General features: G+C 35.6%; 1 protein-coding gene across 5 annotated transcripts in view; it reads left to right on the forward strand.

Annotated features, from left to right (window-relative positions):
• The window catches only part of LOC127866349 (DNA-dependent protein kinase catalytic subunit-like), a 130,948-nt gene that overhangs the window by 74,422 nt on the left and 41,357 nt on the right, over positions 1 to 15,169 (forward strand). For 2 of the 5 annotated variants that reach the window (XM_052406820.1, XM_052406821.1), the window contains exons 47-64: positions 111 to 268; positions 703 to 871; positions 1,326 to 1,391; positions 1,923 to 2,096; positions 2,709 to 2,780; positions 4,231 to 4,365; positions 5,745 to 5,864; positions 7,907 to 8,050; positions 9,343 to 9,494; positions 9,971 to 10,102; positions 10,382 to 10,615; positions 11,107 to 11,256; positions 11,546 to 11,719; positions 11,973 to 12,062; positions 12,486 to 12,696; positions 13,282 to 13,438; positions 14,393 to 14,629; positions 15,029 to 15,141. In XM_052406820.1, the coding sequence (XP_052262780.1) occupies positions 111 to 268; positions 703 to 871; positions 1,326 to 1,391; positions 1,923 to 2,096; positions 2,709 to 2,780; positions 4,231 to 4,365; positions 5,745 to 5,864; positions 7,907 to 8,050; positions 9,343 to 9,494; positions 9,971 to 10,102; positions 10,382 to 10,615; positions 11,107 to 11,256; positions 11,546 to 11,719; positions 11,973 to 12,062; positions 12,486 to 12,696; positions 13,282 to 13,438; positions 14,393 to 14,629; positions 15,029 to 15,141 (2,688 nt within the window). Of the gene's footprint in view, positions 1 to 89; positions 269 to 702; positions 872 to 1,325; positions 1,392 to 1,922; positions 2,097 to 2,708; positions 2,781 to 4,230; positions 4,366 to 5,744; positions 5,865 to 7,906; positions 8,051 to 9,342; positions 9,495 to 9,970; positions 10,103 to 10,381; positions 10,616 to 11,106; positions 11,257 to 11,545; positions 11,720 to 11,972; positions 12,063 to 12,485; positions 12,697 to 13,281; positions 13,439 to 14,392; positions 14,630 to 15,028; positions 15,142 to 15,169 lie in introns of all 5 variants that reach the window. The other 3 variants (XM_052406819.1, XM_052406823.1, XM_052406822.1) reach the window with 3 other exon arrangements.

Here is a 15,169-nt window from a genome sequence, read left to right on the forward strand (position 1 = left end):
AGAATGTTCATATTCATTTTTCAGAGTTCAGGGGGGATACTGGACGGTCACTTGATCTCACTCAAAGAATGTTCATATTCATTTTTCAGAATTCAGAGGGGATATTGGAGGGTCAGTTGATTTCTCGTATGGGGTGTTTCCAGCTTCTTGAGGTGTTGTACTCACGACTTGGTAAGGATGATGTGGTTGGTATGAACGCCCCCATCAACAAGGTGTTTGCAGGGGGAAATGTCCAGACAGGCAAGGAGCTCACCAGCTTCATATCAAAGTGAGTGCATTTCTTTGTAGAGCAATCACAAAATATGTGATGTTTTGCCTTTACTTTACATGATTAACATACAAAATATGTATCAAAACGAGAAACTTTAAATTTTAATACCTGATATAGTTAAATAAATGCAACCATGTTCAAACTGTTACAGTTTTCACCAAAATGTATAGCTCTCTTATGTGTGTAAACAGCATAATAATCAGGTCACACACATCAGTGACATCAGTAACTCTTTCAAACATTGTTATTACTAATATGTTTTTTGGTGAACATTGTAGAATTAATCTACAAATTACATGTTTGCTTTCTCTTAAAAAGTTCTGATGAGCAAGTATTTAAATTTAAAACTACCATACATTCATACATACAAATTCAGGCTTTACTGGCTTTTTCTGATGCTATTGATCATATTCAATGCATTATGAAATCAGACAAGCTCATGAGGCTAAAGGGGAAGACATTCGAGAGGAGACCACCCTGCTTGAGCTAAGACGTCAGTACCACTGCGCGGCCTACAACCTCATGATAGCCTTCATATCCCGCACACAGACAGAACTGAAGTTCTACACAGCACTGCTGTTTGAGGAAAAAGAAAACAAGGTTCTCGTTTTTGTGTTCACTTGTGACAGAATGTTGTTAAGGTTTTGCATGACCGGTTCATTGCTGGTTATAGAGCATGTGCAGCATATCGGACGTGCTAGTAAGTGTGAATGGCCTTATCATGATACTGTCTCAATTATCCTTGTAATTGGTGTCTAATTAAGAACCATACAAACTCTGATGGTTTATTTTATATATTTTGGCTTGCATTGTTTGTTTTGTTATCAACATTTCAAAGTTGATAGACAATAAAGGGATGTGATTCTGTACATGTGTTTAGATTTTTTTTTCATATGATAGGTACTTGAACATAAATGTATCTAACACTATAAACTTGATTATCAAAGTCATTTGTATTCATTTTAACAAAATAACTGTTTAAATTGGGTACTTTGATGACAAATATTTTAAAGGTCAAGATCAAACTCAGATGTTTGTACTTTTGTACTTTTAGGGGCAGTTTCTTTTGGAAAACATAATTGACAAGGGCAGAAATTATGAATTTCAAGTGGAACTTCAGGTAACTGCAGTCAGTTTGTAGAGTGTTCTATGGTATTTTTTTCTTAAACGCATTTCTCTCATATAAATGCAGTTTCAAATGGACATTGTGCTGTTTATGTGCAATTTCAAATGTACAGATGTGAATTGATCGTAACTATTTATTTAATGGTTATTAAATAGGAAGTTAGAATAATACACCATTGCAGATTATGTGCTCTGAAAAATTAGCATGGTCAGGTGTGGATTTTTTTTTTTAAACAGGTCAATTAAAAGATTCTAAAGGAGAAAGAGAACTCAAAAGGCATCTTAAATTCCCTTAAAGGTTGTTGTGAGGTAGATACTGTCCAAAATAAACTTATTTTTATGAAAAAGAAAATACAATAACATTTAATTAAAGGAAAAATGCAAATATAATAATATTATATCTAACAAACTTTTTTAAAGCATTTTTAAGCGAAGGTTGAGTTATGTGAAATAATATTTTAAGGCTACAGCATTTTGAATAAAACATGTTTTAGTTAATTATTTTAATTTTTGTTCCAATGGTCAGTCTCCACTGGAGCGTAAGAAGAAGTTTGTACGTATCCACACAGAGGTGCGTGAGTCACGTGCAGAGGAGGAGGAGGGGGATGTGGGGGCCTCGTACCACCTGGCCTCCCAGTACCTGGCAGACAGCAGCCTGAGTGAGGACGTGTCACAGTACTTCTCAATGTCCAACAGTATGGTGGGTACAGTTGTATGTGAGCCTGCTATGGGAAAACTGGGCTTAATGCTTGTGTGCAATGTCATTCCAGATTAGCCTATGAACACTGCATAGGCTAATCTGGGACGACACTTTCCGCAGAGGCATTCAGCCCAGTAATCCCAGAGTGAGTGTTTGAGAAATGCTAAATTTTGTATAAAACAGGTATAAGTTTCTTGTTTGGAATGAATTAAAGAATCTGTTTGTGTAACAACAAATAACAACAGAATATTATTCAAAACTATAGCTTCAATACAGAGCAATACATAGAATGTTTATTAACCCTAGACCAAGCTTAGAGTATGGCTTCTGTCATCAAACTATCAAGAAATGAATTGCTTTAAACCGAAAATTCCATCAAGAATATTTGTATTATTCTTTGGAAAATGACCCAAAAAAACTGTTCAAAATAAATATATCTTAGAAGCAGTTCAGCAGCCATTCAAGTAAATGATGTATACATGTGATAAATATGCTTACTGTTGTACATTTGGTAGAGCCTTATATTTGTTATGATATAGAAATAGAAATGTTATAGAACTGTATTGCATGTGTGGATTTATCTTTTGGTTTTAATGGTGATTTCTACTGCAGTCTATGTTGAGCTCTGGTGGACAGGTGCGGACAAGGAAGAAACTGCAGTCAGTGGAAATAGAAGATGATCAGGTATATGGCTTGTCTTGCAACTAATTCTCTTATTATTGTTCATCATTTATAAATGTTGTATGCGTGCAATACTGGTTTGTCAAGCCATCTTATGGAAATCGTGATATTGCGGTCCCAATGGTCGAATGTACGTGCATGTTTGCTTGCATTCAAGCCTGTTGTGACTATAACTCTCTCATTCATTGTGAAATTTAAGCATTACTGAGCTCAAAGGACCATTATCATAGGACATATTGTGTTAAACACCAGTCTGCCTAGGTCAAAGGTCAAGATCACTCTAACAAGACACAGGTCGAATTCAGACATGAAACGGCTTGATCTGACTGTAACTCTGTACTTCTTTAAGCAAATTTAAAATATCTTACTAATTACCTCTATGAAGATACAGTGTGTCGTGTGTAACACCCTTGTCCCTACCTGAAAGGGCAAGGTCACCATTAGCGGTCAAATTTAGTCATTAAGAAGCTTGTGGGGAATGTTGGTCATCATGCTTTTGAATTAACTTACCACAAATGTCAACTGTTTGAAATGATTTTGGCATAAACAATCTGACCACCTGGAAGGTTTAGCTCAAACTCAAATGTTAGATTTGGACAAAAACCATTCATAATATAAATTTAAAATAATTTAACTAAAATGTTACCAATCAGAGGTTTTGGTTAAACATGTTGATGGTGCTGCTGGTTAAATAACTACAAGCATTATTGACTTTGGGCTAAACATGTTGAGACAGCCCACTAGTTATTGATGTTTTGTTCTGAAAGTTTTGTTTTCGCACTGTCTGTCAGTCTGTCTGTCAGTCTGTCACTCAATCTGTCAGTCTGTCAGTCTGTCACACTTTTCGTGTCCGCTCTCTAATTCAAATAGTTTTCATCCGATCTTTACCAAACTTGTTCAGAAGTTGTATCTAGACAATATCTAGGTCAAGTTCGAATACGGGTCATGCCGGGTCAAAAACTAGGTCACATGGTCACTTAGTGCATTTCAAGGATTTAGCATGGTGTCCGCTCTCTAATTCAAATAGTTTTCATCCGATCTTTACCAAACGTGGTCAGAAGTTGTATCTTGACAATATCTAGGTCAAGTTTGAATATGGGTCATGCCGGGTTAAAAACTAGGTCACGGGGTCACTTAGTGCATTTCAATAACTAAAGCGTTTATTGGGGACATATGTCATCCTATGGAGACAGCTCTTGTTGTAGCATTGTTTAGAAATATATACACCAAACATGCTTGCATATAAACATTTAATATGACAACATTCACCCTCCTTCAAATAGATATATGGTGAATCATGTTTATATTATTGCAATTTGATAATGTTACATTTATTATATAAAAATACAAATTAAATATACAAATATAATGTTACTGAACTATGTAAAAACAGCATCCAAATTATGTGCAGATTGCAAAAAGACACTCCTGTGTAATGTTTGTACTTTTCTAGTCAGTGTCAGCGACAGTGGAGGGTGACTTTGTAGAGCTGGAGATGGACCCTCTCAACCAACATGAGTGCATGGCCCCCATGATAGCAGTCATCAAGCACATGCAGCAGAACAACATCACACCTCCTGTCACTACGGTAACGCCACAGTGGACTTGGCATGTGGTTTCTTGTAATATTCAAAGGAGGTAAACTTACTTATAACCAGTAAAGGCTTATTAATGCATGTATTCATTTTCATATTGTATCATGGAAACCCAGGAAACAATCAAAGCAGCGATTTTCCTTGTCCAATTGGGAAAAGTACCCGTACCGGTCCGATTGGGAAAAATTGAGTCGTGAAAACCTCAAAATTGGGAAAAATCGAGTCGTGAAATCCTGAAATTGGGAAAATCGCGTCGTGAAGTTTGGGTCTTATTGAATACATCATACAGTTCATACTTAATTGAACATACCCATTTAAATAATCATTTGCAGGCATGCCTTAATGACCATTAAGTTATAAAGTTTATATAAGTAACAAAATATTATAAAGAACACACCAAATCAATTACTAGTTGTTTTAATCTCTTTTAAAGCAATGTCTCTCTCTTTCATTTTTGTGAAAATTTCAACAATCTTTGATGTTTGATCATCACTCAGTTGCTTGCATCCCTCCCTGCACAGCATCATTATTGCTGTCAATGTGTCCTGTGATAGATGGTTCCGATTGGTTTTTTGGCATAATATTTGCTATTATGACTCATTTCAAACTACGATACGGTTACAAACCGACGTAAAACAGTACGCTGGCTGCCTGGCAAAAGAACCGGAAGCAGTAACAACTCTATTGATTGAATGCGCTGAATAATAAAACTCGAAATTAATCGAGCGCGTGGTTACACACAACTATACGATTTTCTTTGTTCGCTCGCCGAAAGTTGTTTTTTTTACGAAACTTTCTATCGTTTTGAGAAAAAATTCGGACGCTGATTGGGATTTTTCCAGATGCCGATTGGGAATTTGGAAATTTTCGCTCGATTGGGAAAGTACCGTTTTGGGAATTTGGGAATTTTCGTTCGATTGGGAAAGTACCGTTTACAGGTACTTTATAAAGAAGGAGGAAAATCGCTGCAAAGATATAAGATGGATTGTAATCTGCCTTTGCATATACGTGTAACACCTCCACCTTTTCATGCCAAACCTATAAACACAAAAGCAGTATCATACAAGTTACAAACATGTTTGGCTTTGTTGTTTCATGTATAGTATATATTTAAGACTTACTCTGGGAAAATGGGGCTTAATGTATGTATGTAAAGTGTCGTCCCAGATTAGCCTTGCAGTTCGCACAGGCTAATCAGGGATGACAATTTTTTTCAACATCTATGATATTTTTTGTTAATTTAATGTCTTTAGATTTGGCTGAAAGTGTCACCAGGACTTTACAGACTACTCATGGTTGACACTTGACATGCATGCATTAAGCCCAGTTTTCCCAGAAAGTGGCTCAATTTTTCATGCGTCCATCCTTGCAGGTCTCTGGTAAACCTGATCTGCCATCGTGGATGGAGAAACTTCACACCAAGATAACATCTCCACGAACACATTACAACATCAAACTCTTCATTGGGAAACTTGTTGTCAACACGACTAAGGTTATATACTGCCTTCATCTAAATTTTCCATTTACGTTCAATGGTGTTTCTTTTTATTTTAAATACTAAAATTTTGTTTATTTCAAACATTTATGTAGAAATTCATATATTTACATTTATTTATTTATGTATTTTCGTTGAAAGAAATCTCTTAAAATGTATCAAATTGACCTGCAGGTTGCATTTTTTACTACATAATTTACAGATTTTAACCATAAATTTCAGTCTTCTATAATAAATAAGCTAATTTTCTGTGTATAAAATGCGAATGTACATGCACTTTTTATTTGAAAAAAATAGAACATGGTAGTCTGGATAGGAAACAATGTGAAAGGTCCATATTATTATATATATGTATACATTTACTTACATTTTTGATACAAGCAAAGTATAATCAAGTTATCTACACGTCTTATACACACAAGTTTTGTATCTTTCACTGTTATTTCATGTTTCAAATCTTAGGCCTATAGCCAGAAGAATGTAATTTCATTTCTTATTGTTTTTTATGCCCCCGGTAGGGTGGCATATAGCATTTGAACTGTCTGTCCATCCGTCCGTCCGAAAACTTTAACATAGGTTTTGCAATATTGAAGATAGCACCTTGATATTTGGCATGCATGTGTTTCTCATGGAGGTGCACATTTTGAGAGGTGATAGGTCAAGGTCATCCTTCAAGGTCAAAAGTAAAAAAATACAATTCAAGGAAAGCAATAAGCTTTAAAAGGGAGATAATTTCTAAACCTGCAAAATGATGCAAAATGATGTATTGAATTATTTTTTTCAAATCGGCGCTATAGGGGGCATTGTGTTTATGACAAACACATCTCTTGTTTCTATATACAGTTTCTTTGTGTATAATGAAAACAATCTTTATTGACATTTTAACAATAACAGTTATATTAAAATAGTATTCCATTTCTTTGTCTAATCTTCATGCATTTCAGTTGTGTTCTTGAAATTTTGGCCTCGTGCATGTTGGTTAAGTATTGTCCCAGACAAGCTTGTGATTTTTATGCCCCCGAAGGAGGGCATATAGTGATCGGACTGTCCGTCCGCCTGTCTGTCAGTCACACTTTGGGTTTAGGTTTAGAAAAATGCTCATAACTTCTATGACGCTACAGATAGCAATTTCATATTTGGCATGCATGTGTATATGGACAAGGCCTTTCCATACGAACACAAATTTTGACCTCTGTTACCTTGACCTTGAACTTAGGATCCGCATTTAGGTTTCGAAATCTGCGTTTAGGTTTCGAAAAAAGCTCATAACTTCTATCAAGCGTTTATAGGGGGCATAAGTCATCCTATGGTGACAGCTCTTGTTTCATCATAAGCTAATCTGGGACAACATTTTTCGCCTTTACTGGTTTTTTTTCTTAAAGGGGCCTTTTCACAGATTTTGGCATTTTTTAACTTATTCATTAAATGCTTTATTTCGATTAATGTAAACATTGAATCGTAAAAGCTCCAGTAAAAAATCAAGAATAAAATTAAAAAAAGGAAAAAAACATTGCCTGGACCAGGTTTCGAACCAGTGACCCCTGGAGTCCTGCCAGAGTCCTGAAGTAAAAACGCTCTAGCCTACTGAGCTATTCCGCCGAGTACATATACATGAAGTATTTTATACCTTATATAAGCAATCTTCGTAGTTTCACAAAATTTAACGACAAAAACAGAACTCTCCAAATTATTCAATGGTTTCGCGTTGCAACGCTTTATAATTTTTAGGTTTTAAAATCGTCAAAAGATGCATATAATGGCTATATTAGACCATGGTAAATGTTCAGTATTACTGTTTCCTCACAAATATCATAACTAAAACGAAAATTTGCGAATCTGAAACAACTTTTTTCAATTTTGTTAATTTACCAAAGCGTGAAAAGATCCCTTTAAGAAGAGAATTTCAATGAAAAATTTCATGAAATTGGAAAGTGTTTTCACTGATTAGCCTGTTCAGAATGCATTAAGCCTAGTTTTCCTGAAATGAGGCTGTTTTCGTAGATTCACAAATAGTTAACCATTTATGGATACTGTTGCAGGTATTTGAGTCATACGCCCAACACTGGCTGGTCCCCCTTACCCAGCTCATAGTGTCTGGTCGTCTTGGCAATACTGGTATCAACTACTACGTCACTGACCTCATTGTCACCATGCTGTCTTGGCATAAACAGGCCATACCAGAGGTAGGCATGAATATTTTTGTATCTCATTTTTGTTGTTACAGACTTTTTCTTCAAGAGAGTTATGTCAAAGGTGCTTTTACGATGAATTACACATTTTTAGCTCGGCTGTTTTTGGAGAAAACCTGAGGTATTGTCATAGCAAGCTTGTTGTGTCGTCCGCCGTCCGGGTCGTGCTTAAACCTTAAAACCTTTTGAACATTGGTTCTAAAATGAAAGTGCTTCCACCTACAACATTGAAACTTCATATGTAGCTGCACTTTGATGAGCTCTACATGCCACGCCCATTTTTGGGTCACTAGGTCAAAGGTCAAGGTCACTGTTACCTTTTAAAAAATCTGACAAGCTATCATTTATTCAAAACTGCACCTGCTGCGGAGCGTTGGCACCCGTTATTTGGTGCTCTTGTTAATGTTTAATACTGCATATATGCTCTATTTTGGGAAAATCCTTTGTAGGTGGTCGGATGGCGTCCAGGAGAGAACAATGTCCGCTAACTAACTCAAACAGATCAAATCAGATCATAATGAAACTTAATGTTTATAGACATAATATATTGGCCAAATTTTAATAACCAGCCAGATGACATTTAGCACATAACAATAATAGCCTTAAAATTCTGGAAAATAGCCAAATTTCTCTTGTCTCTTGTCTAACTTGAATAGCTTTCATTGAATAATCATTGAACTTGGTGGTAATCTTTTTGGGTTAAAAATTATTTTTATCTCCACAAAGTTAGACAACGAACCAACCTACATGAAACACTTCTCAATGATTGCACTGGAGTTATCTGCATTGGTGTTTCCAAAACAGTATCCAGTCAATAATTTCAGTTTGGGGGAGGTATTGCACTGACATTGTGTGTGAAGGTTGCTGTCATTTAGAATTAGCTTGGTTTAATATGTTAAATGTTTTATAACTGGTTTGATCACATTGCCATGTTTGTTGAATCCATTATTTTCTTTGCATTCGTTTGTGAAAGAAATTAATACATCGTTAACTGATCAATGTAACTCAATTCTTTTAACAGGCGTATTTTGTGATGAGCTGGAACTTTTGTTGTGAATTGGTTTTACACATTTATCAAAAATGAGTTTGAGGAGCAAAACCATAAATGACCATGTAAGCACAACTGTACTTACTTTGTTTGTAGGTGATTTGACTATCAGGGGAGGTACAAATGTCTTTTGAACATGCCAATTTTACAAGGTCTATTTTAATGTAAATGTTTAAAAATATCCTGTAGTTTCTCAGAGCTTAAAAACCATATGACATTTCAATGTATATATATACAGGACACAGCAGAAGGACAAGCCCTGGCCTCCCGACTGGTTCATTTTGTGGTGAAAAACATTTACCACGACAACCGGCAAGTTTTCCGAAACAACCTGGAAATGTTGAAAACACTGCTGGAGTGCTGGAAAGGGCGCATCGAAATACCATACCAGTGGGTGACTTAGCTTATTACCACTAAGATAGGCATTTTGACACATTGTTGTCATTTAGAAAATCAAACTAAATTCAAGACCTTTCTTAACAGTTACAAGTTGTAAAGGCTTCATTTCCATACCTAACATACTGATGAGCAGCAAACGGTATGAAACCTGAACAGACATAAGGCTGTTCTGGTTTAAGGGTGGTTACATAAAGCCATTTTCACTTTGCTTCAGAGCAGGAAAGGGTTATTGTAATGTATTTTGTATATGAGATGTGTTTGGGAAAAACATGGCTTCATGCAACAACATTATCCAAATAGGTGACTTCTGTTTGGTGTGTGACAAAACGCTTTTTTATAAAGTCTTGCACAGAATAACTTAAAGTTCAACATATTCAAAAGCTCATCTCAATTGCTGTTAGATTAGTCCAAATGCTATGATTTCCATGTTTTGCAATTGCCTAACTGTTTTTTCCTCCACATATCAGGGAAGTGTTCAGTCAGTTCAGCAATGCAGACCCCAAGTCCAAGGACAACGCAGTAGGCATACAGGTGCTTGGAGTGATCCTGTCCTGTAAGCTGCCCCCTTATGGGCCGTCAGCACCAGTGGACAGAGAACGGTATGTGGGAACTGTCTAAATAGGAAATATGTTAATTGTCATATAGCACACATTTGCTATAAAGATTTCATGTATACTTAAATGAATAAAACGTTGTTCTAGTATCATACAATAGAAATGTGACAAAAAGTTATGAGAAATCAAACAAGTGTTATTTAATAAGTGCTGAGAAAAATTCAGCAAGAAATTTTTTGTCAAGTACAATTTATTTTGGAAACATTATTATTCTTAAAAAATGCATAGTGAAGACTAATTAATAGACCATTAATGCTCTATCAGGTACTTAGCAAAGCTTGCAAGTAATATGAGCCACAACTTGAAGACAATCTTTGCTGCGGCAGCAGAGGTGTGTGGGATGGTGTTCAGTTATCTGGCTGAGCGAGATGGGGAGACAGAGGGCAGCTTCCATGATCATGTGGCAAACATGATGACCGGTCTGCACAAGGGCAAGCCTGACACATTCATCACCTGCGTACACAGAATGCACAAGCATTATGCAGTCATTGCTGACAGGTAAGTTTAGAATTATGGTATTTGTACTTCAGCTTCCACTCTACATGGGATAGTCAGAATTGTAACAATTAAGAATTTGGAAATAAAAATTAAGTCTTCATAAATTGTTTAGAAGCATGCTCCAAATCGCCTTAGCAAATTCAGAAGTTTTACATCAGTATGATCACATTAAATAAATGTTGAATGAAATATTATGTAAAAACTTGTTAGTGTACAATGAGTGAAACAATTTTGATTAACATATGCTCTATTAAATGCACTGTACCTACTTGGCTTATTCAATTTCTCAATGTATTACTTCTGCCTGAATAGCTAAAGTTTTGGTCTGTATTGCAAAGTTTGCTAATTGTAAATGTTTAACACCAACTTAAAAAAAATGTCATTGAATATATTAAGTTCACCTGAACAGGTCTTTAATCAAATAAACCAGTTACTTTTTTCCTTCAACATAAAAGTCAATCCAAATATTTATGCAAGTATTGTATACACAGGTTCATGAACAAGCTGCTGTTTATGCTGCCAAATCTGCACGGAGAGTTCCGCACCCATTGCCTGGAGGTGGTGCACTCTCGTATCGGCTGCATAGAGAACGTCTATGTGGAGCTCAAGTCTAAAGGCATCATGGCCTCTCTCTCACACAGGTATTAGCAGAATAGTAAAAGTAGTGGCCTTGTCACTTATATTTAATTTGTGGATTATTAAAAATGTTGAAGCTTGTGATACAATCAGTTATTAACAATCATGCAGTGAATAAATATTTTTTAAGTAGTTCCTTATATTTTGATATATCTTGCAATTCTTGCTATTGCTTTAAATCTGTATATACCAAAAGGTATGTGCCTTCTCGTTGATGACATCTGTGTATGAATTAAACATGTTTAAAGTTTTCTGAGCTGTTGTTTATCAATCCTGTTTTATGATGAATTTCAGAGATGAGGCAACTCAGCAGGTCTCTTTGAAGATTGTCAAGGGCATTTTGGCGAAATTAAAAGTTACAGAACTGGCAGAGTTAATGCCCTTGATCATGGCCTTTATTTCCCATCCCAGTATTGGTTGCCGTGGCACCATGTTTGAAATCCTCATGTGGATTTATGACAACTACAAGTATGAATTTATTACAATTGAAAATAACTTAACATGTTTTGCCTATCATTTGTTTAATGGTTGGATTTTGAATGATTTAAAATGAATAAAATATGTATAACATGACATACAGGACTTAAACAAAAGCATATATATGTTTCATGAATCGACAAACATATTTTTGGAAAAAAAGCATTAATTTTTGCAATGGCATTGTACATGAACAATCTAATCTAAATATGAACATCGGTGTTTGGGTGTGTGTGACTTACAGAGATGAGGATACTACAGTGGCCCATGAAATCATGCAGCAGACTAAGGAGAGCCTCTTGAAGGGATTAGGTGATGATGACATGCATTGCAGGTCAGTTCCATAGTCAATATTGATAAACAAAATGTCAGTAACTTTTAGAGTTAGTCTTTTTACGTGTTTATGTTATCCTGTTTAGTTATTTCTGCAATCTTTGCTCAAGTATAAGATTTAACCCCCTGTGCTCTGTACTAAATGAACATGTACTGATACTCTGATTACTTGCTCACTTGGTAGAGTGCTAAATAAAAATCAAGATATGTACGTCGGAATCCCAGGCCAGCAGTCTAGTGTCATTATTGGTCCTGACATTGTTTCTACAGCCGTTCTTCCTCTGCCAGTGTATGAAGCTTGTGTCCTCCAATAGAATTAGTTTTAAATAATTTGTGATATAAGGATTGCTAAGATGTTTAATGTTTTAAAGTTCAACACAATTTGCCATCTTTGTAACATTTTTTTTATTTCTGCTCTTTCTAGACTTCAAGTACAAAATTTCTGGAGCAGTGAAAGTCGTCTGCCAGGTGGTACGCTGGACAGACTGGTTGCTATGCTGGAGGCCATGTACTCCCCGGTTACCGAGCAACAGTACCTGAGCTACGCAACCAATCTGCTGCTGGAAATGACCTCAAAGAGTCCCGACTACCAGAGAGAAATCTTTAAAATGCCTTTGTCAGAATGCAAGTTTTCAGTAAGTGTCTGTTTGAAACAACATTGGGAAAATAATTGGAAAACTATTCCACTATTCAATTGAATTATTGCTATTCATATAGTTGAAATATCATTCCAATGTTTACATATTTGTATTGGTTTTTAATACAATTATATCCTCTTTGAAGAATGAAGTTTTATTAAACATAAGCACAGTTTTGTCACCAAATGCCAAAAAATACAATTATGAATTGGCAATAATTATTGTGGTAAAAGACAATATAACCAACTTAATATAGAGAAGTCAGCTATCCTAATTCAATTACATTTATGTGAATGATGTGCATACTTGCTTTTGTCATAGTAACAAAAAACGAAGATGATTGCTAGTTTATTATACATTCTTCTTTTTAGCAAAGAAAGTAGAATAATAGATCATTAAAATCTTAAAAGCAGTTTTGGTTATTTACAAGCTCTTAGCATGCAATCGCTTTTTAGCCAAATACAAAATACACGAGTGTAATTACATGGATGATAACAATTATTACAATTAGGTAATTATATACATGTACTGATTAATTACAAAAGTTGTATCACTTTAACAATCATTCAATGTTGACTGCAGGAGTACCAAGTGAAGTCCTCTTGGCGCCACCGGCATGCAGCAATGACTCCGATGTTTGCCACACAGACTGGTCAGACCCAGATGGAGGTCGATGATGAAAGTGTGGCCATCAGAGCCACACAAGAGGCAGCACAGTTCACACAGACTGTAGAACAAGGTAAAATTTGTGATGAGTGGACCTAAAATTGTACTGTTTATTGATCGTGTTTAAAAAAAACGCTTTTAACCTGATGTGATCAATACACAAGTTACAATGGGGGAATGTTGGGCTTTAAACTGGTGGTTCTGGTAAATTACTTAAGTTTGCATTTTAGTTTGTATTGACCAATCTTGATTAAACTTTTGATATAGCAAGCTGTCATGGCAACCTGGCTTTTGATTGTCTTGAGTGGTTGGAGTCAGGTCAAGGTCACAATTAATAAAAATGTAGTTAAAAAAAGTTTCTGCTGAATAATTTAAGTTGGAGATGTTGCACTGAAGTTCAAGATCAAGGTCAATGATTATGAAGATAGAACAAATATTTCTGCTCAGCTGGAGTGTTTATGCGGATATTGTTTTGGAATTTATTTGCAGGTAACTTTAAGTTACATCTATAGTTTGCTTTGGATTATAGTTACATTTATAGTTTGCTTTGGATTATACCTTCGACAGATTGGGTCAACATGAAGGTCACTGTATAAAAAATATATATATTTTTTTTTTCGTTCAATAGCTTAAGTTTTTATGCTGGTATTGTTGTGAAATTTGGTTTGTTAGTAGCTTAAATGCAGACTTAGCTTGCGATTTCATTTGGGATCTGTTGGATAAAAGGTTGAGATCACTGTAACTTAAAACAGCAAATAACATGTAGCTTGAGATTGAATAATTATTTGACTTAAATCAGTCACGAAAACATAATTTTATCAACCAAACCTCAATTAAATTATATTTGAAACATTTCTTATTAGCATATTTCTAATCACGAGGAAGAATGGAGTATATTATGTAACTAAAAAATATTTCTTTAACACATACATGTACAATGAAGAGTGTTTTTAATATAACTTGTCTGTAGTTTTGTCCATTATGTAGATGGAATATTGTTGTAGTAGAAACCACTTGTCATGTTCAGGTATCAACAAGGGACCGTTCAACTGGCTAACTCAGAGCAGTCTGGACACCTTTGCGGTTACAAGCACTTTTACCATGGAAACAGCAGCATCTCAGAGTTCCCTGCTGTTCACAGTGGGTACTGGTGAACCCAAGAAGCCCAGTCTGCGGCGACCCAAACCTGGGACTGGGTTTGGTCAAACAAAACTTGGAGCGGCTGAATCTAAAGCTTCTGGAGCTGGTGGTGACAACCAGGGTGGTGAGGCTGTATAGTCCTATCAAAAGTTACTGAGATACGTTTACACCAAACCTTTTTTTAACTTGCATGGTAATAAACAGACATTTTTACTAGTAAAATGTGCTGATCAAAGAATGTTTGTTATTTAAATTATACTTAGTGCTCTTTAATGTTGTTTCAGGGATGAAAGGTATAGTGATATTGAGTCGGAGGGTGCTCTCTGTTTTTGAGAATGTTGATCTATATTAAGAACAAAAACCAAGGATTTTCTCAAACTGCCCACCAGTTTGTTGAAAAAAAAATATACATCTTTGCCATATTTTTTTCTGGAATTGAACATGACAAGAGAAAAGTTGCAGCTGTTTAAGTCAAAGGGAGTTCTATTTCTATAATGTTCCTTAGAATAAGAATCTGTTACAGAAGCAGCCAGCACCAGTGAGCTATTCCGTTTAAAGAGAAGATTCCTGAAGGACAATGAGCAGTCAAGAGTGTTCTTTGCTAAACGACAAACAAGAATCAAAGAAATGAGAGAGGTCAGTATCAGTACTACTGGGAACATTC

The sequence above is a fragment of the Dreissena polymorpha genome, chromosome 2 (genome assembly GCF_020536995.1).
Source record: "Dreissena polymorpha isolate Duluth1 chromosome 2, UMN_Dpol_1.0, whole genome shotgun sequence".
NCBI lineage: Eukaryota > Metazoa > Mollusca > Bivalvia > Myida > Dreissenidae > Dreissena > Dreissena polymorpha.